General features: G+C 40.3%; 2 protein-coding genes across 2 annotated transcripts in view; one reads left to right on the top strand and one right to left on the bottom strand.

The window, feature by feature from the left end:
• Positions 1-3,049: 3,049 nt before the first annotated feature.
• PATR-DRA (major histocompatibility complex, class II, DR alpha) lies at positions 3,050-8,543 on the bottom strand. The gene is given in 5 exon segments (NM_001134339.1): positions 3,050-3,439; positions 4,166-4,331; positions 4,621-4,902; positions 5,394-5,639; positions 8,056-8,543. Coding segments are annotated over 4 exon segments (765 nt in total). The 5' UTR covers positions 8,138-8,543; the 3' UTR covers positions 3,050-3,439; positions 4,166-4,176.
• Positions 8,544-9,107: 564 nt separating this feature from the next.
• BTNL2 (butyrophilin like 2) overlaps positions 9,108-21,555 on the top strand; it is a 36,423-nt gene continuing 23,975 nt past the window's right edge. Inside the window, exon 1 of the mRNA XM_016955229.4 lies at positions 9,108-9,935. The gene's annotated coding sequence lies outside the window, so the exon portion shown is untranslated. The remainder of the gene's footprint in view (positions 9,936-21,555) is intronic.

Genomic DNA, 21,555 nt, shown 5'->3' with positions numbered 1-21,555 from the left:
GGCTATAAAGGGAAGCATGACGAAGATCTCTGTGATATGGAATAGCTCTGTGCTTCATTGTGGTGGTGGTTACATGAATCTACAAATGTGATAAGACATATGCATAAAACTATACATACACATTGTATCAAGGTATTTTCTTGGTTTTGCTACTATGCTATAATTACTTAAAATATAAACATTTGGAGAAACTGGGTGAAGGCGTATGCAGAATGTCTCTATACTGTCTTTGCAATTTCCCATGAATCTATAATTATTTTAAAATAAAAAATATTAAAATGGCTTTCTTGTTGATATCCCAAACCCCAGAATACCAAATGCTGGCAAGGATATAGAACAACAGGGACTCTCATTCATTGCTGGTAGGAATGCAAAATGATACAGCCATTTTGGAAGATATTCTAGTTGTTTCTTACAAAGCTAAACATACTCTTACCATATGATCCAGCAATTGCACTTCTATGTATTTATCCAAAATGGAAAACTTATGTCTGCACAAACATCTGTTCATGGATGTTTATAGCAGCTTTATTCATAATTGCCAAAAATTAGAAGCAACCAAGATGTCCTTCAGTAGACTAATGGGTAAATAAACCATAGTACATTTATGCAATGGAGTATTATTTAACATTAAAGAAAAATAAGCTATCAAGCTATGATAATATATGCAGGAAACCTGTATGCATATGGCTAAACAAAAAAATCTCATCTGAAAAAGCTCTATACTGTATGATTACAAGCATGTGACATTCTGGAAAAGGCAAAATAATAGTAAATAGCTCAGAGAATGCCAGTGGTTCAGAGGGAGGAGGGAAGGATGAGTAGATGGAGCCTGGGGCATTTTTAGATCAGTGAAGCTATTTTGTATGATCCTGTAATGGTGGATATATGATATTATGTATTTGTCAGAACCCATATAACTGTGTAATACAGAGTGAACCCTTGTATAACTATGAACTTTAGTTAATAATAATTAACAGTATTGGTTCATCAGTTGTAACAAGTGTTCCACATTAATACAGGATGTTAAGCATTGTAGAAACTGGGGATGGGGGAGCTCTCTATACATTTTCTGCAATTTTTCTGTTAACTTAAAACAGCTCTAAAAATAAAAGTCTATTAAAATGGTTTTCCTTTTTTTTTTTTTTTTTTTTGAGACGGAGTCCCGCTCTGTCTCCCAGGCTGGAGTGCAGTGGTGCGATCTCGGCTCACTGCAAGCTCTGCCTCTCGGGTTCACTCCATTCTCCTGCCTCAGCCTCTCGAGTAGCTGGGACTACAGGCGCCCTTCACCACATCCGGCTAATTTTTTGTATTTTTAGTAGAGACGGGGTTTCACCGTGTTAGCCAGGATGGTCTCAATCTCCTGACCTCGTGATCTGCCCGCCTCAACCTCCCAAAGTGCTGGGATTACAGGCGTGAGCCACCGTGCCCATCCAAAAATGATTTTCTTACATGGTAGCATACGGGTTTACTTTTTGCTTTCTTAATCCATACTTATCTAAGTTGTAGTGTATTCTCTGTGTTAAGCTATTTATTTTATAATAAAGTTTGTAGTCATGTAAGAAAGACTCTCGTACCTATTCTACCTTCAGTAGTCTCAAAATTCTTCTTTGATTCTCTGAACCAACAGTAGAGAAACTTTTTTTTTTTTTTTTTTTTTTTTTGTGACAGAGTCTCAGTCTGTTGCCAGGCAGGAGCACAGTGGTGCGATCTCGGCTCACTGCAACCTCTGCCTCCCGGATTCAAGCTATTCTCCTGCCTCAACCTCCTGAGTAGCTGGGATTACAGGCGCCTATCACCACACCCGGCTAATTTTTGTATTTTTAGTAGAGATGGGGTTTCACCATGTTGGCCAGGATGGTCTTGATCTCCTGACCTTGTGATCCACCCACCTCGGCCTCCCAAAGTGCTGGGATTACAGGCGTGAGCCACCGCGCCTGGCCGAGAAACTTCTTATTTATTAGTAAGGCTTAGAAGGTCATGATGCTTTGGTTTATCCTTGTTTTGTTTAGCTTCTCTTAGATTTTTTATCATCAGGCTATAGAAATTTTGAGAAAAACAACAGAACGTATAATTTTTTGCAATATTTTATTATCACTAAGCATGTATCTAATTCCTTTGCTTGCGTTTTCCTTTTAATTCTGATATTAATTCAATGTAGTAAAAATTAACACCAGTATTTTCATGAGTAATGTGAGGCTAAGTTAAGTAAGATACCAGTGAAAACATGCCTAGTAAATGATACAGCCAAGATGAAACCCAAGCCTAACTCATTTCAACAGCATTTATTTGCAGTCTACCACACTATCATGAATAGTTTATCTTTGTGGTTTATGGCGGGTTCTGGAAACTATTTTAGAAATAAATATCAAGTCATAGTTTTATAGACAAATGAGCAACAACAGTTCATTGTGTTTCAAATATTCTTTCCTCTCATCTTAATGTCATATCTTTCTCCTCAACCCCAAATTTCACTCAGCTTTTCCACTCAAAGACACATCTTCAAATATAAGGTGGTTTCAAGAATCAGTCAGACTACTCTCTCGGTAATAAAATAGGCATCTGAGACTATGTCTAACAGAATGGGCAAGGCCAGTCTTCACTGTCCAATCTCTTTGCTCATTAAATCTGGAATGAACGATGTTGATATGTAAATCCTGCAATGTTTATGGATTCTTCTGTCTTCCTTCTCCCCACTCTAACCCCATCTGCTCCCCTCCATCCCATGCATTCTGAGATCCATACCTTGGGGTTTCAGATTCACTGTACTAAAGATACAGTTTTATCATTGCTCAGTAGAGATCTCCCAACAAACCAACCCCACTTTAGGTTTTTCCTGATGAGGACTAGACCACAACAAGAGGGTTGCCTGCAGATGCACAAAATGAGACCAAGCCCAAATGAACTGGGATATGTCTGATGAATTCTAGAATTTATAAGATAAATTCAACATTCAGATATTTTACCAGGAAAGGATCACATATATTCCCCAGGACCAACTCCCCACCCTACACCGCCACCCAAAGAACTGGCTTAAACACCAAAAATTCCACCCAAGATCATCAAAATAGTTTACTGTGTTCAGAAAAATCACAGTTTGAGGAAATCTTAATAAGTACACAAGAGATGCCCCCATGGGGCATTCCATAGCAGAGACAGACTCCTGTATGTTTTATTCCAGAGGCGTTGCGTGGTGATAATAAAATGATGGGAAATAGAGGAAAACAGATACAGGAAAAGGCAATAGACAGGGAAGCCAGCTAGATGTTAGAGTACGGAGCAATCGAGGAGGCATAACCACACTTGGGGTGGCTATAGGGCTGGAAAATGCTGAAGATTACTGCTTTCACTGAGGTCAAGGATTGGAATATTGCCAGCTTTGTAAAGCCATTGAAGCAGAAGTTTCTTCAGTGATCTTCTCTCTAAAAAACACCATCACCTACAGCAAGACACACATAGTTACTAAGGAATTTAAGATCAGTTTTGAGCCCCTTGCTTCAGATTCCTTCCTCTTTTCTCTTAATCCTTTGACTTTGCAAAATTCAATGTTCATCTAACCTTTCCAACATGAACTAACTGTATACCCCACTCTCCAACTGAACATAATAAGCAACCATGCTTTACCTTTTTTTAAAGTTTCTGATACTACATTTGAAACTAAAGGAGCAGAAGCAGGCATTGGCCTCTAAGAGATTCCCATTTCATGCAATGAATTGACCCTAACCTGAAAGGAGCCAGGATCTGGAAATGCTTCTGAACTGATGACCTGCCCCAGAAAATACAAGCTAGGATGTGCCCAAATCTTGAGGCTTATTTTTCTAGATCCCTAGACTCAGTATTTTCTAGATCCCTAGACTCCATATTCTAATGTATTTTCTAGATCCCTAGACTCAGTATTCTAATGTGAAACAATGGTTTTAGGTACTGGAGATGATTTCTAAGACTGGAGCCATGATCGAGGTGCCCGTCTATGGAAAGGGATGACAGACCCTGAAGCTTTGGGATACCAGATGATACCAATGTCTGATTCGTTCTAGCAAAGAGAAATCAAGAGCCACATCTGTTCCTACCATGTCTCTTAAATGCATTACATTTCCTTTCCCCACCCTGTTTTCCTCCCTCAGATATCTCCATATATGTCTTCCTCTGACTGCGCCTAACTCACCTCCGTGTGCCTCACAGAGGCCCCCTGCGTTCTGCTGCATTGCTTTTGCGCACACCCTTGATGATGAAGATGGTCCCAATGATGATGCCCACCAGACCCACAGTCAGGCCCAGGGCACACACCACGTTCTCTGTAGTCTCTGGGAGAGGGCTTGGAGCATCAAACTCTGGGGGGAAATAAGGCAGAATACATGGTAATGAGTGTGGGAAGAAGTAACACTCAGAATCAAGTGTAGGGTACTTAATAAAGAGAAAAGTTATTCATAGATTAAAGAAGAGGAAGACAGAATGATGTACTGAGAGAACTAAAGATTAAAAAGAGGAGGAAGCTGGGTAATAGGAGAAGACAGTTATATTAATTGTAGCAGATATTATGAAACAGTTAGAACACCGAGTTTCACACAAGCATCATAGGAGGAAACCTTGAAATAAAGGAGATTGAGTGATGGTCCATACCCCAGTGCTTGAGAAGAGGCTCATCCAAGCCCCAGTGTTCCACCCTGCAGTCATAAACGTCCTCAGTTGAGGGCAGGAAGGGGAGATAGTGGAACTTGCGGAAAAGGTGGTCTTCCCTGGGCAGGAAGACTGTCTCTGACACTCCTGTGGTGACAGGTTTTCCATTTCGAAGCCACGTGACATTGACCACTGGTGGGGTGAACTTGTCGATGAAACAGATGAGGATGTTGGGCTCTCTCAGTTCCACAGGGCTGTTTGTGAGCACAGTTACCTCTGGAGGTACTGGGGGACACATGACAGACATGACAGAAATCAGCCATCACTGCTTAGGCTCACCCCTTTCCCTCCCATGCTCAATTGTGGTACAAACCTATCTAAAAACCCTAAAGCTGAAAAAGTAGTTGAAATTGTGCCCTGAGAAATCTATGTCACATCCTCAGATAACAATCTCTGACAGCACCCCCTCCCCAAGAAATTGAGCCAATATTGAGGTATAAGATATCCAAGGACTTCCCTTCTGGCTCCCCCAGCATGAACTTAGGGCAATGACTTCGTAGGAGACCATGGATGACAGAGACAAGACTTGAGCACAACAAGATAGGATCAAACCCATAAAGTTCTCAGACCTCTGGCATGAGAATTTGGGGCTTGTTAATGGCAAGGTTAGGCCCTTGGAGGGAAAATCAGTTACAATAATCTAACACAAAGAGCTGAAGCAACTACTTTCAAACTATGGATTCCCATGTCCAGGAGTGCAGCAGAGAGGGAGGTACCATTGGTGATCGGAGTATAGTTGGAGCGCTTTGTCATGATTTCCAGGTTGGCTTTGTCCACAGCTATGTTGGCCAATGCACCTTGAGCCTCAAAGCTGGCAAATCGTCCAAATTCTTCAAGCCGCCAGACCGTCTCCTTCTTTGCCATATCCACGTGGAAAATCTCATCACCATCAAAGTCAAACATAAACTCGCCTGATTGGTCAGGATTCAGATAGAACTCGGCCTGGATGATCACATGTTCTTCTGAAAAGCAAGAAATGGAGAAAGAGAGTTGGGTGGGGGGAATCAAGAGAGGGAAATGAATAACCTACATACATGTAGGCAGGAAGTGGTGGAGAGAGATTGGGCCAAGAGGAATGAAAGAATGATGGCAAGTAGAGATGAGTGACAAGACAAGGTCTGGGTGAAGGGCATGCTGCTGAACAAAGCTGGGAGGGGAGAAACAGGAAGAACTGGTTAAAAAGAGGGTGGATTGAAGGAGATGAGGGCTAAAGAACCCACAGTCTTGTGAAGCTGTTGTTTGGCTCCATGTTAGTAGCTGAGAAATTATTTTCTTTTTAGAAATCCAGCAGCAGCCCCTAAAGAGAAATGTTCTCTCACTTTCTTTACCCGGGCATTAAATACACTTAGGCCAGAATTCCAGAGCATCTCTTTCTCAGAACATTGTACTCTAAGAAGAGAGAAACGCTGTTTGAAAGGTTGGGTTTTAAACTCTGGGATCAAAAACATCTTGAATTCTTATTCAGCAACTTACCTAGTGATCCTGAGCAGATTATTCTACCTATTTATGTATAGTTTTCCTATTATGTAGCCCTGCTGTGGTTTTGATCCTGTCAGGGGTTTGTTTTTAAGATTAAATGAGATAAGGTGAGTAATTTCTTAATATATCAACAAGACTGTAACAAGCACTGTTTACATTTTAGAGTCAGAAGCTTCTTTTTATTTAAGGGCCAAATCTATGGAAAATATACCTGGGGACTGAAGTACTCCAAAAATTAAGACTGAGACCTTGTAGCGTCATAGTCCCCCTGCTTCCCAGCATCCAAACCCACACGGTGGTTACCTCTATGAGAAGGTTCTCGTCTGGATTGACCTTGGCAATTCCACCTTTTATCTTAATGCTCCTTAAATTGGGACTGTTATTATGGAAGATATTCTATTATGATTGACATTGAGAATAACCAACACCAAGGGAATAATGAACATGAAAAGAGAAAGCTACACTTGGAGAGTATGCTGCCTCTGTGGAGTGTATCGATGAGTGGGAGATTTTTTTTTTCCTTAGTCTTCAAAGATAAGGTGAGATATTTTGTTTTGTTTTGGTTTGGTTGTTTGAGACGGAGTCTTGCTCTATCGCCAGGCTGGAGTGCAGTGGCACCATCTCAGCTCACTGCAACCTCCGCCTCCCGGGTTCAAGCAATCCTGCCTCAGCCTCCCGAGTAGCTGGGACTACAGGCGTGTGCCACCATACCCAGCTAATTTTTTGTATTTTTAGTAGAGACGGGGTTTCACCATGTTGCCCAGGACGGTCTCGATCTCTTGACCTCGTGATCTGCCCACCTCGGCCTCCCAAAGTGCTGGGATTACAGGTGTGAGCCACCGTGCCCAGCCAAGATGAGAGATTTTAATGTTTGACTGTGTATTGATAAACCTAGGAATTTATTTACCGTTTGCATCTATGCAAACACACACAAATATACTAGCTGCCTCTTCACAAACCAAGGGAAGAGCCTCTGTCTTTCTAGGTAAGTATCCCTATGTATGGCTCTTTTGGGGCAATAGAAATCTACCATTGACACTATGGGTATGGGAGCTGGGTTATTACTTTGCTTATTTCAAGTCTACCTGACACCTTCTGTGGGGGTCACTCTGGGTGAAGAATACTTTTCTACAGTACATCTTTACAACAGCACCAGTGTTGCTCTGGAGATGAGAGAGAATAATATCAGATTCCCCATTTCCTTACTTATTTTTCTACTCTCTTGGAAATATTACTAAGTTAACATGATATAAGATCTGCTGTACCATGGAGATGGGAAGGCAGGGAATGGCTATCACTGTCCCATGAGGCAACTCATATCAGCATGCCTTCCCTCCCCTTTTCCTGGGGTAAATTGTTGCTTTTTGATGACTTTTCCTTCTAGTAATCTTCAACACAATATATGTGCTCAATATATACCGACAGGATTTACACTCCAAAAAATAACTACTGTATCATGTATTCAGATAAGAACAGGGCTAATAACTTTTTTTTTCATTTAATTCTAGCAAAACTATGTGTGGTTTTTAGTTTTTAATTTTACTAATTTTCCAGAAAGAATAATTAAAGCCCAGAAATATAACTTGTTAATGCTTGCCAGAAAATATTCTTCCTCCCCCACCCCCACCCCCACCCCCACCCCCAGTTTGGCTTGTAGCAGGACCGTGCTATTCATCAATACACAACTCAGTTTTGATCCTCTAAACCAAATTTGACTTACTTCAGTTTGTGGTGAGGGAAGAACTCCACCAAACCACAATTTGTTATACTTTCTGTCTAGACCACATAATACCTGTCACACTATTCTTTCACTCCACACATTATCTTCCAAATGTCCATAGGTCTTTTCTCCAATGCTTCGTAGTCTATCGTCCCAGATTTCATTCCCTCAGCACCTACCTTTGATAGCCCATGATTCCTGAGCGCCCATCAGCACAGCTATGATGAAAAATCCTAGCACAGGGACTCCACTTACGGCCATTTTCTTCTTGGGCGCTCTGTTGGGAGTCAGTAGAGCTCGGGAGTGAGGCAGAACAGACAAGAATAAAAGAAAAGAGAATGTGGGGTGTAATAGAGTCTGACCATTAAAATGCAAATCAATTACTCATTGGCCAATCAGAAAAATATTTTGAGATGACGCATCTGTTGCTAGGGGAAGGGTTCTTGCAAAGGGTCCAGGACACAAGATACTCCGTTCATTGGATAAAGAAGTAAAGTTCTTAATCAAACAAACAGGACAACAACGACAACAAATCAAGTATTTAAGACTGTTAGTCAATCACGGACAGACTCTTTAACCCCAATCTGAGTTCTAGACAGGGATATACCTGAAGCACATTAGTGAGAATAGAATCAATGGAAACAACTAAAGTGAGAGCTAAATACAGATCATATGTCTGTGCCATGACAGCTGGAGAGTTTGCGTAAGGGACAATAAATTACCCAAATAGAAGGTAAATTGTCAGGCCATGGAGATTGTCTGAATTTTGGCAGTACTGAGGACATAGCTTCACTAAAGAAGCTCTTTCATGCTTCTTGGAGTCCTAGACTTCAAGATGATCAACTCAGGCCAAGAGCTTGGGATGGCTGGCATTGTATCTCATTTAGAGAAAATGAGAGGAGAAACTCTGAGGTTCAACACTCTCAACACTGGAGAAGGATGGAAGGCTGTATCTTGAAACACAGGTAGTAGTTAGTGGAAATAGTGGGCTGTAAAGGAGCTATCTTCTTCTCATCTCTACCATCTTACATATGACAAGAGATTGGAGTTGACTAATGGACACACCTCATTTGAGGATTCAGGTCAATGAATATGAGAGAGTATAGTGGGCAAAGCCTATTCTTTTTTTTTTTTTTTTTTTTTTTTTTAGACAGAGTCTTGCTCTGTCGCCCAAGCTGGAGTTGGTGGCGTGATCTCAGCTCATTGTAATCTCCGCCTCCCGGGTTCAAGCGATTCTCCTGCCTCAGCCTCCTGAGTAGCTGGGATTACAGGCGCCCACCACCATGCCCGGCTAATTTTTGTATTTTTAGTAGAGACGGGGTTTCACCATGTTGGTCAGGCTGGTCTCAGACTCCTGACCTCGTGATTTGCCCGCCTTGGCCTCGCAAAGTGCTGGGATTACAGGCATGAGCCACCGCACCCAGCTGGCAAAGCCTATTCTATTGGGAACGTTAGAGATAATAACCCACAGAACGGCTTTAATATTCCTTCCCTCATGTCATAAGATTATGAAAGTTTTTCTCTTGTCATATGATTATTAAAGATCTGCTGTAAAGAATATATTTTGATGTTCAACATAGACAGTCCTGAAAATTAGGAGACTTCGACTCTCTTGTTTCTGAAGATACAGTGTTATGAAAAGGAGAATGTTAAGTTCTTTCCACAGAAAGGACTGGAATACAAATACTTCCATGAAGAGTGACCTGGCAGTGAGGGAGCCCATCGGATGGTGAATCCATTGTTTTTTTTGTTGTTGTTTTGTTTTCGAGACGGAAGTCTTGCTCTGTCGCCCAGGCTGGAGTGCAGTGGCACGATCTCGGCTCACTGAAAGCTCTGCCTCCTGGGTTCAAGCCATTCTCCTGCCTCAGCCTCCCGAGTAGCTAGGACTACAGGCGCCCGCCACCATGCCCGGCCAATTTTTTTTTTTTTTTTGTATTTTCAGTAGAGACGGGGTTGCACCATGTTAACCAGGATGGTTTTGATCTCCTGACCTCGTGATCTGCCTACTTCTGCCTCCCAAAGTGCTGGGATTACAGGCATGAGCCACCGTGCCTGGCTGGTGAGTCCATTGTTCAACATCAGTCATGACATGTCTGCTTAGGGTGGATTTTCCATACTGTTGTGCTGGGGTCTTGTCCTGCCATGCAGCCATTCTCACAAGTTATGAACACAAATATTCCATACATTACTGATTATCTGATCACATCAAAGGGCTTTGAACACACTGTGGCATTAACTCCTAGATCGCTAGAAAGAGACCTACAGCATGGTCTCTCCTGCAATTTTTCAGGAATACCTTTCCTGAAAGGTAAAGAGTCAGGAGAATGGGCCAGATGAGAGCCTATGGTATCAGTCTGTGCTAAGAGTCTGATCCTATGATTTAAGCTTGTCATCTCCTCTTTTAGAGGCAAAACCATGTATAATTTTCTATGTCTGCCCTTTGCTGGCTGCCATAATGCCTTGTTCTTAAATGGTGCTTGAGAAAAACATGGTAAATTCAAAGACATTTCATATATTATAATAGCATCTTCAATCCAAGTTGTTGCTCAGCAACTTATGACACTGTTTAGTCCTAGAACACTGATTGGTTCTTCTTGTGAGATTACTAAATTTGGGAGACTTGAGAAATGACTTTCAGTTCCCTTTCTCTGTGATAGGAGAGAAGTTCCTATTTGGACAGTGCTCATGGTTCTCCGTTTTCTTTCAAACTCTAATTTCCTGTGTGTTTGAGGGAATTTCCAAAGGCACCTGAATGAGGACTTCTTGGTGATGTCAAATGGTGACGAGCCACTATAGCCATGAGAATTCAGTCAAGAAATAGGAATCCCTGTAATCAGTCTAAGCAGAACTGAATATATTACAGGGAATTAGCCCTTAAAACTGTTAGGGGGTCTGGAGGAGCACAAGTCACTGCAGACCCCTAATTTTAAAAGATCAGGAACCCACAGGAAGCCTCTGCTGATGTTGCAGATCCTGTAGAGCCCCTAGGAGTAAATGTCTTTAGAACACAAGGCTGCTGCCAAAACTCATGTCTGTGAAACCTGTCCCTGAGATGGCTGTGGCCTAACTTCCACCTCCCAAATCTCATAATACTGAGTTTCACTGGAGAAATGTATTCCACGTTCAGAAACCTGGGGCAGAGCAAGCCTGAGAGATGTAATATTCTTACATCTATTCCCAAAGATACAGACAGGATCAGAGAAGCAAATGGAAATTTTACAAAAATTACTAAATGCAAATATGTGTGTCTATGTTTGTGTGTATATCCACCATAGATCACTCTGGTTCTCCCCACAGTGCCAAGTCTAAAACCAGAGGACATATTCTTCTGGAGAAATAAGTTAGGGCTTTCACACTGCGCCCAGATCAAGTCTGGGACCTCAATACTTCATTTGTTTGTGTGGTCTGAATTCTGAGAACCTCCAGCCCCTTCTTTTAGCTTCCCTTCCACCACCCCCTACCCCCTTTTCCTTCTGCACTAAGGGTCTTCATGGTGTTTTTCTCCTACTAAGGACTTCCTACCAGAGGTGCTGAGGGAGTATTGATCTAGGTATTTCCTTCTCAATTCACTACATAAGAAGCTTTTCTTGTGTTACTTTTTCGCATCCTGAGAGGTCACAGAAGCTGGTCTGCTGGAATAGATCCCTATCGGAATAAAAACTGTGAACAGTTGATATCAACAAATGCACTAGGATGTTAACAAATGTGCTAGGGCAGTGGGTTAATGGGCCTTCCTAGCATGTCCTGTGTTAATAGAGGGCTCCACGATGACTGGACTCATCTTTAACCTGGGAGGATGGCAGTTTGACTTTGATTCATTCTCTCTTCACCTCTACCTGAAACCTGATGCTTTAAAGACCAGAGTTATCTTTATACAGACCTCCTGGGGTGTGAAATTACCCCTCTTTACTTGAGTAGTCTTTGTAAATTAGAAAACGCATGCAGGTAGGGGTGTGTGTGTGTGTGTACGTGTGCACACTTAGAAACTTTGAATCCACATCTCAGAATATTTTCCTGCTGGCCAACTACAAGTTTCATTGCTATAACTTGAGAACCTGTAGTCAGATTGTTCTATAATTCTCTGTGTTCTTGTCTGTTCTAAATGGCACAAGCTAAGTCTTATAATTGAGAGACTCTGAAGGAAAAGATTAGCTTGACCAATCACCAAAGAAGTCTAAGGGTAGTTGTCTCTAATAGCTGCCCCCATACAGCCAGTCCATGGCTTGGTTCACTCACTCAACATCTCCTGTTCCTTAGAAATTCTGGCAATTTGTTTTCAGAGTTCCTTCCATCTCTATCATATTGGCCACTCCGAAGTCAGCACAGAGAATTAGGATACAGGACATTCTGTTGCTCTCATCTTCTCATCTTTGTTCTCATCTTCTGAAAAAACGCATGTCCTCACCTGTGAATCCTTTCTTAGCTATTCTTCCAGGAATAGGGAATGATTTTACTCAATCATCCATGTAAAACAGAGACCAGAAACTTCATTTAGACATTATGTTCTGTTGCATGAGTAAACTATGGAATCTCATCAAGGTCAGAATGATTTTATAGAATTCAGATGTGTTTGTATGCATACGTGTGTGTGTGTGTGTGTGTGTGTGTGTGTGTGTTGAAGGAGGAGAATTAGGAAAGTATCAATTTCAATCAATCTAATTCATATAATTTTTTAATTTACTCAATTGTTTAAATACTATTTGATCCTATTCTTTATTTAAGGTACTTTCTTTTGTTTATTTTTTTAAAACATCTGAAGCATACAAATGTAATTGCTAGGTTGGATAAGCACTAAATGGAATCTTTAATCAAACAAAAACTCATTGTGCCTGCTATTGCCTCTTTAGAGAATTTCATTACAGATGCTATTCCCCTGCGCTTGGGTAGGAATTATAGCATACTTCATGAATTATTTTCTTGATTCTAATTAATATGCTATTCTACAATTCCCTTAAATTGCACAAGTATATCTTAGTTCAGCAATTAGATTGTTTGGTACTATATAATAATTGAAAGTCCCAACTTGATTTAATATAAATCTTTTTCTATCCCTGTGTAAATTGTTGAAGGCAGGAATGAGTGTGGTTCTCCTTCCTTCTTACGTTCTACTGGCACTTTGAGGCCATAGCTCATCTAGGGTAGGTTCAGGGAAGGGGAGGAAGAGAAAAAGACCAGAAACGTCTTACTGGAAATGAAATATTTGTGTTCTCTGAGCCTGGATGATGTTCCAAGCAAAGCTTTTCTCTTGTGCAAGGTTTGGTAGGCTCTTCAGATTCCCTCATAGCCCGTGTCTGGTGTGTAGGGAACACTAAAACATTCTTTGTGTCCACAAACTCTGGGAGTGTGACCATTCCCAATGCATCACAGTTTCCAAGATCCAATACCAACTAGTCCATATACCCTGCCCTTTAGGATTCTGATGGAAGCAGAAGCCAATCCTATCATCTTCAACCACCCAACTTCATATCAAGTAGAGGAAACTCTTGGTCCCCCTAGAAAACAATTTCACTAAATTCCAGGCAAGTAAGTTGGTCCCTTTCCCACATACGCTGGGAGTAGATGATAGAATTCATAGTAAAGAGCAGATCTATTCAAGGATATCACAAATCTGCTTCATCCTATACTCTCTGACCACCCTTTGGTCAGTAGAGAGACAATAACAGAAACTTGTTTGTCCCATCATTCCTTATTTACTTATTTATTTTATTCTACTTTAAGTTCTGGGATACATGTGCAGAACATGCAGGTTTGTTACATAGGTATACATGTGCCATGTTGGTTTTCTGCTCCCATCAACCCGTCATTTGGTTTTAAGCTCCTCAAGCACTAGGTATTTGTCCTAATGCTCTCCTCCCCTTGCCCCCCACCCCCCCAACAGGCCCCTTTGTCCATGTGTTCTCATTGTTCAACTCCCACTTATGAGTGAGAAAATTCAGTGTTTGGTTTTCTGTTCCTGTGTTATTTTGCTGAGAATGATGGTTTCCAGCTTCATCCATGTCCCTGCAAAGGACATGAACTCATTCTTTTTCATGGCTGCATAGTATTCCATGGTGTATATGTGGCACGTTTGCTTTATTCACTCTATCTTTGATGTGTTTTCCCCATCATTTCTTTATGAATTCTGCAAAAGAGGTGAACAACAGTCTCACATGTCCATAAATAGATATCTGTGTTAATGGCCTCTTAGCTGATACTGAGGAAAGACCACAAACATTGAAAACAAAACAACAAACATATGAAAAAGTATAAATCATGGTCATTGTCTGTTACTGGTCACATAGACATAATTATAACACGGTTTAGGAAATGGAGGCAGAACTGGCCATTTAAGCTGTGTTTCCTAGTCCAGTTTTCTTACAAGGTAATGGAGAAGAGTATGCATATAACATGTTTTTTGTTAGATTAAGCATCACTCTGTTAAGGAATAAATTTGAGTTACTTTCAACCACTTTTAAGGGTCCTGCTCTTTTTCCCAAAGTAAAATTGATATTTGAGGCCTCAGTAAGTTCCATGTTATGTCCAATTATTTAGCATTACAGTGTCTGTCTGCTTCCAAGTGACTAAAGACTTTTACTCTTGGCCATGTGCCACATAACTGAAGATTATTCTTTCAGGTGAAAGTGGCAGGATTTCTATACGACCCTTAAGAGGCTTTTCCTTTAGTTAGAAGGGAATTTAGGGACTGGAGTTCTGAGAACTGGCCATGTCCAGACAATAGTGCCCCCAGATGACAGTCATTTCTGCCAACTTTTCTCTGGACATATGCAGCATTATTTGGAAATCTTTTTTCATTAAGCATGATCTGTGCTCATTTCTGAAGATCGTAAGAATGTCTGTGTAGCAGTCTTTTTCTATTCTTAATTCTTTTCTAAAAGGTATAATTGAGAGTAAGAAACAAAAAACTAGAAGACGGTTTATTTAAGGTACATGGTTAGCAATCATAGTAAAGGAGCTGGGTTCTAAACATGTAAAACACTTACTGTAGTGAAGTTAGGAAGACAAGGAGTGTGAAGATGAGAAGTTAGAAATGTGGAGAAGGAATCACTAGAGCCTCCTGATAAGAAAGATGGTAGAAAATGATTTTTTAACGTACTTAAGTAGGTAAGATTTCAAATCCAAATGTCGTGAATGAGTGAAGGAAATTTTCACAAAAAAATAGAAGTCATGAGAAGAAGGTGGCTCTTGTTCACACTAAGTATAGCATGGGTCAAGCACAGAATGTAAGAGGGGAATTAGTTCTCACAATAAAATAGAAGAGAATATAAGTGGCTAAATGGCATCTAAAAAATAAACCATTCCAAGACTTAAGCTAATACAGATGGTCTCTGACTTATAATTTGGCTTATGATTGTTCAACTTTATGATGGGTTTATTGGTGTATTAAATGCATTTTCAGCTTAAGATATTTTCAAGTTATAATGGGTTTATTGGGACATAACCCTATTGTTAAGTTGGAGAGCATCTGTACACGAGCAGTGGTCCATGCTGCAAAATGTTTTTTAAAAACCAATAGTGAGGATAGAGAATAAACTATTTTAGGTTTCTGAGATTACTTAGGAACTTTGAACCTTTAAGGTAGAAAGAAAGGTGAGAAATATGCCAGAAGACTGTTACTGCTTTCACTGAAATTCTTTTTTGGGGTCCAGTTTCTTTTTACCAATTGAAAATACTACTGCTATGACTATGACACTAAAGCTTACTTATATTTATTAGATAATAGTTGTATTTCCATTTTACCTGAGAAAACTGGGTTTAAAGAAATCTAGTCTTTTGGTCAAGGGCTTACTTAGAAAGTGGCAACTGTGATTTTCTAAATCAAGTCTCTATCTCTGTAGCCAATAATATGTGGAGTCCAAGAACCAGTCCACTCAAAACACTAAAACCACTCATACCACAAACATATCCTTGGGTAGGGATGACGGTTGGTTTTTTCTTGTATACTATGTTTATATGTGACTATTTCGAAAGTTCTCAGGACACATCTTTTTCCCTTGATTTTCTAATGTGTAGTATAACTGGGACTAGGTTTCCCTCTTGTGGTCAACAGTGTTTAATTCTTCATAAGTGTTTTTGACATTGAGTATTCAGACACCTTATGAAAGATCAAGGATTTCTTAAGTCAGGATGCTTCAACTAATTTTTTTCTTATGTGCGTACTCAAAGTGTGTTTGATTTAATTAGGTCGCTTAAATGGTTTGTAATTTTATTTATAAAATTATTTATAAAATATTTAAAACTTATAAAAATATTTAGTCTTTTTGTAAGTATTACCATGCCTTTTTTGAATAAGCACGCAAAAGATAGGATGTACTTCTTTTAAATAATTTGAAGGTTGAAATAATCTCTTAAAATGGACCAAATTAACTGTATTTCATTTTGAATCTTGTGGATAAATGCTTTATAACACCCTTTCTACTTCTCCATGATGTATTTAATCTTAGGCTAATTTTCTAGCTGTTTTCTGGAAACCTGATGGAGGAAGAATGTCAGCTGGATTTTTAGACAACATTGCTTATGGCACAAATGGCTTCTGGTTGGCATTTTGTATCTTTACTGGGAAGAATATTTCATGAACCGTAACAAATGATGGGGACCCATAGTTTGGGTATTTCCAAATGCAGTGACCCTTGTAACTGAGCATGCCCTTTACAGGGACTCTGGAAGCTGTGCCCATGGGTTTGTTATAAGAGGTACTAGCTCGTAGATGACATGAGGATTCTAAGCTAGGGTGGACACAACTTCCACAGGTGTAAATTCAGCTCCTTGTACCTGAGTTGTCACTTGGGGGATGGGGGCAGAGGATGAAACTAGCACCTGGAATAAATTATGGACTGTTTCAAGAACTTCTCCCACTGAAGAAAATGACCTGATTCAGCACTTTGGCGTACTTTGACTCCTGTCTAATATCCTTCTAAGTGAATCTGAGAGCCAGGTGTGGCCTATGGTAAAAACTTTAATATGAGTATTTAGTTAAACCTGAGAATACTCCCTGTCCCCGGGTATTGATATATCGGCAATTTTCATTTTATGTCTTTTTTTATGTGTATATGTCACATGGTATATGTGTATACATAGGAGATATACACACACACACACACACGCACACTTCCCATATTTTAGGAAAAAATTTGCATATTTTTTATGGCTTTAACATAATTAATAGTTTTAGTCTTGTTTTATTTTTGTTACCAAATTAACTTAACTCTAAGGATAGATGATATGTTTATTTAAGGATCTAAGGATAGATGTATAATATTTTAATATATGCCAAAAACATATTTTAAAAAATATGGTGAGAGATTTCTGGTTCTAAGACAAGATGGAGTAGGTACAATTCTTCCTATTCCTCCTGCTAAGTACAGCTACAGACAGACATAAAAAGCCCTTGAATGACGAAGAGGAGAAGCAGGTTGGCCTCAGACCATGGGATTGGGGAATGACAGAGTGGTGAGTTTCATGGGTCTTCTTTCTGCCTAATATATCCAGGAATGAGTGCTGGAGAAACTGGAAAACAGGAAACATCAGTAGTCACAGACAAAAATATCCTAAGGAAAGCATGTTTCTCTATCCAAGGGAAAAAGAAAGAGCAGCCTACCAGGCAGATAACTGACAGTAACCGCACTACTCCAGTCAAATACAGAAAAATCAGGGGCTTCCATCCCGCCTCAGTCAGCAAACACTGAGTGAGGAGCTTTGTCTTATCCCATTGCCTGGCGATAATGAGACACTGCCTAGACCCATCGGGCTTATGTCAGAGGAAGCCAAATGGGGACCTAGGACTTTCGCCCCGCCTATCAGTAATCAGCCACCTCCACACTGTGGTGTTAGTGAAGCCCGTGTGAAGAGCCTGGACTTCCACCTGCCCTGTTGCAAGGAAGCACTCCTCACCCACTTTGCCAAGGTGTTGTCAGAGGAGGCCAAGTAGAAAGCTGGGACTTTCACCACTGTCCAGGTGTAAGGAGGCACTCCTCCCTTCCTGGTGTCAGTAGAGGCCATGTGGGAGCATTGATGAGACCCTCTCCCTCCCAGTCAGGATTCTGTAAGTGGAGGCCTACTGGGAGCCTGAGTTTCTATACCCAGCCTGCAGCCACAAGGCACCCCTGCCAGAGAGCCTTCAGTTCAAAGTTCACCAGAAATTGAACCTGTCAGCACCTTGATCTTGGACTTCCCAGCCTCCAGGACTGTGAGAAACACAGAGGGTCCTCCTATAGCGTTGTTTTATTCAACGTTTTGTTACAATGTTGGTGAGAAAATAAATAGGTTCCTGGCCAGGGCCACTGTCCATGAGGAGTTTGTGTGTTCTCCCCACGTCCGCATGGGTTTTCTTTGTGTACTTGAGTTTTATCCCACATCCCAAAGACATGCGTTAGGTTAATTGGTGAGTCTAAATTGTCCCAGCAGAGTGACTCTGTGTGTGTGTGTGTGTGTGTGTGTGTGTGTGTCTGCATCCCACAATGGATGGGATGGCATCCTATACAAGATTGGTTCCTGTCTTGTCCTTGAGCTTCCGGGATAGGCTCCAGTCACCCACGACCTTGAACTGGAATAAGCAGGTTGGAAAATGAATAAGCGAATGAATAGAAGTGTTTCTAAAATAAAAATTTGTAAAGTACATGATATTCATACAACTGCACAATAGTAAACAATGGGGTACAAAAGTACTCAGTGAGTTCAACATATTTGTTCTTCTTTGCGTTTGAGCTGTGTGATGGCAGGAGGTGCTCCTTACCATTTTCATTTTACAAACATTTGTTCCTTAATGTAACCCACCACCACTGTGACTGCCATCACTCACTAATTCACCAAAAACTGGGTAATTAATTATCTTACTTGTTATTATAAACCTACCTTAAATGTATATATAGTTCCCATTTATTTTAATGTTTAATATTAGAAGTGTTCTGAGTCTTTATTTAGGAGTTTGGTGATGTGTTTGTGACCAGAAATAAGCCATAGGAACTTAAATCTTGTTTGCATCAATTAGCCCAGGGGTTCCCAACCCCTGGGCCACAGACCACTAATGGCCTGCTGTCAGATCAGCAGAGGCATTGGATTCTCACAGGAGTGCAAACCTTTGTGAACTGCATTGTGGACTGCGCATGCGAGGGATCGAGGTTGTGCCATCCCACTCCCTGCCACCGCTAGCCCCCAACCCCCATCCATGGAAAAATTTTCTTCCACAAAACCAGTCCCTGGTGCCAAAAATATTGGGGATCGCTGAATTAGCCTATGGTCAAATTAGTTTTATTATATGTCATTTTGCTTTAAGTCACAGCTAAGAACCTATTGATGATGTTAAGTGAGGACTTTGTCTGTTGTTTAATCTACTCCATCTGAGTGTCAATGGAGCCAAGTAGAGGACATGGAATTTCACATCATCTGGCAGTTTTGGGGTGAGAGTTACATATTTAAGTCAGTAGATTTTAAGTAAAGTACATTGCCCTCCGTAACTGGGTTCCCCTCATTTAATCAGTTGAGTGCCTGACTAGCATAAGAGGGAACTCTCCAACAGATTGCCTCAGACTCCATCTGCAATCCTGGCTCTTCCTGGTTCCACAGCAGACTACCTATGGGCTCAAACTGCAACTCTGTCCCAGTCTCCTCCACTGCTGGCCTCTTCCATCAGAATTTGGACTCAGTAAGCTTCCACAATCATGTGAGCAAATTCTTTAAAAGAAATATCTTTCTATATATACATATCCTATTAGTACAACTGCTCTGGAGCACCTAATACAGATCCCAAGGGCATTATTCTGAGTACAGAATGCCAGTCTCGGAAGGTCACGTATAGTATAATTCCATTTATATAACATTTTCTAAATGATAAAATTATACAGATGAAAATCAAATTAATGGTTGGCACAGTGTAGGGACAGTGGGGGGTGGGGGAATGGTGTGACTCTTGAGGGCGAGTGGCATGAGGAAGATCTTTGTGGTGATGGAGTACAGTTCTGTATTTTGATCATGGTGGTTACATGAATCTACACGTGATAAAGTAGAAAACTGCAAACACATTGTATCAGTGTCGATTTCCTGGTTTCAATATTATGCTACAGTTATGTATGATGTAACCATTGGGGGAAACTGGGTGAAGGGTACAAGGGACCTCTCTGTACTATTTGCATCATCTCCTGTGAATGTATAATTATTTTGAAATTAACATTTAAAAATCATAAAGCATATTATCTAATTTTTTCTCTCAAACTTTAAACAAATCAATGTTTACCTTGTAAATCTTCTCTGCACTCCCAACAACATTGGATATTCTTTATTTGTAATTCTTTTTTAAACTACAGACACACCTGACTTAAGATGGTTTGACTTAGGATTTTTTGACTTTTCAATGGTGTAAAAGCAATATCCATTCTGTATAAACCATACTTTAAATTTTGATCTTATTCCAGACCAGCGATCCTCAGTAAGATACTCTTTCACAATGCCAGGCAGCCTCAGCCACATAATCATGAAGGTGAACAACTTATACTCTACACTTTCAACTCGCAGTATTTTCAATTTACAATGGATTTATTGGGAGTTAACCCCATCATAAGTTGAACAGCATCTGTATTACATTTAAAAACCCAGGTTATTTTAAAATAGTTGCTTATATTTACATACTTACAAGATTATTCAGTCTAGCCCAGATTTACAAGGGGAAAGAAACACACTCAAGGTATTTTAAGCCCAGAGAGATGTAATACAGTGAAGTGCATTGCAAAAGTTTTGTTAAGGACAGAAAAAGCAAAATTGTGCTTCCAGGAACTGCAGGAAGCTACTATTGGCCCTGCAGCACTAAACAAACCCACACTCCTGGCAGCTGCTGCTACTTGCTGTCAGAAGCAGAATGACAGCACTTTTCCACTGCCTTCCAATCGCAAGTGAGTGCCTTCGTAAGAAAGGGACTCTGGAAGAAGTGGTGTCCAGGCTTCAACCCCAAGTGATACAGAAAAAAGCACAAAATAGGGGAAAATTGATTTAGTACCAACAGACAATATCTCCAACTTAAAATATCTTGAATATTTATTCCTGGATATATTACCCCTTTCTAATATCTCTCTGCATTTTCCTTATTTGCACTTACATATATATTTGATGAATTTTTAGCATTTTTAGTAATTTATAAATCTATATTCAATAGAAATATTAAACCTAATATAATGTATAGCATTATCCGATATAGAAGATCTTAAATGGCATTAATTAAATGTTAGCCTTTTGGGTTTTAATTTATATAAAGCTTAATAATGTGAAAACACATGAAGATCAACCAAATGAAAAGAGCAAAGATTATTCACAAATTGCTATGACAAAGGAGTCAGCCACCATCATTTGCATTTTGGCAGAGACTCAAAGGCAGGCAGAGAAGTAGGAAACTTTATAGTGGTTAAAAGGGACCTGATTGGAGGCTGTTGGCATGGGGAATGCTTAAGGGGTAACTAGAAGTGGAGTACCCTATGTAATTGGTTAGGATGCATATTTAGCTTTCCCTGGTTGGTCCTAAGTTGGAAGTAGGCACAAATATTGGGGGAACTGTCAGTTATTAATCAAGTCCTGGCCATTTTAGAACAATTGTTATAAAAGTTATTATTTAGCTTCCTGGATTGTCACTAGAGACAGCAATCTGACTTCCTGCAAGTCGGACTTAGAGCAGACTACCTTGCTGGATTGTTCATTGTAGA

This window comes from Pan troglodytes, chromosome 5 (assembly GCF_028858775.2).
Source record: "Pan troglodytes isolate AG18354 chromosome 5, NHGRI_mPanTro3-v2.0_pri, whole genome shotgun sequence".
Taxonomy (NCBI): domain Eukaryota; kingdom Metazoa; phylum Chordata; class Mammalia; order Primates; family Hominidae; genus Pan; species Pan troglodytes.
The sequence above is the reverse complement of the archived record's forward strand: the minus strand, read 5'-3'. Positions and strand labels throughout refer to the sequence as shown.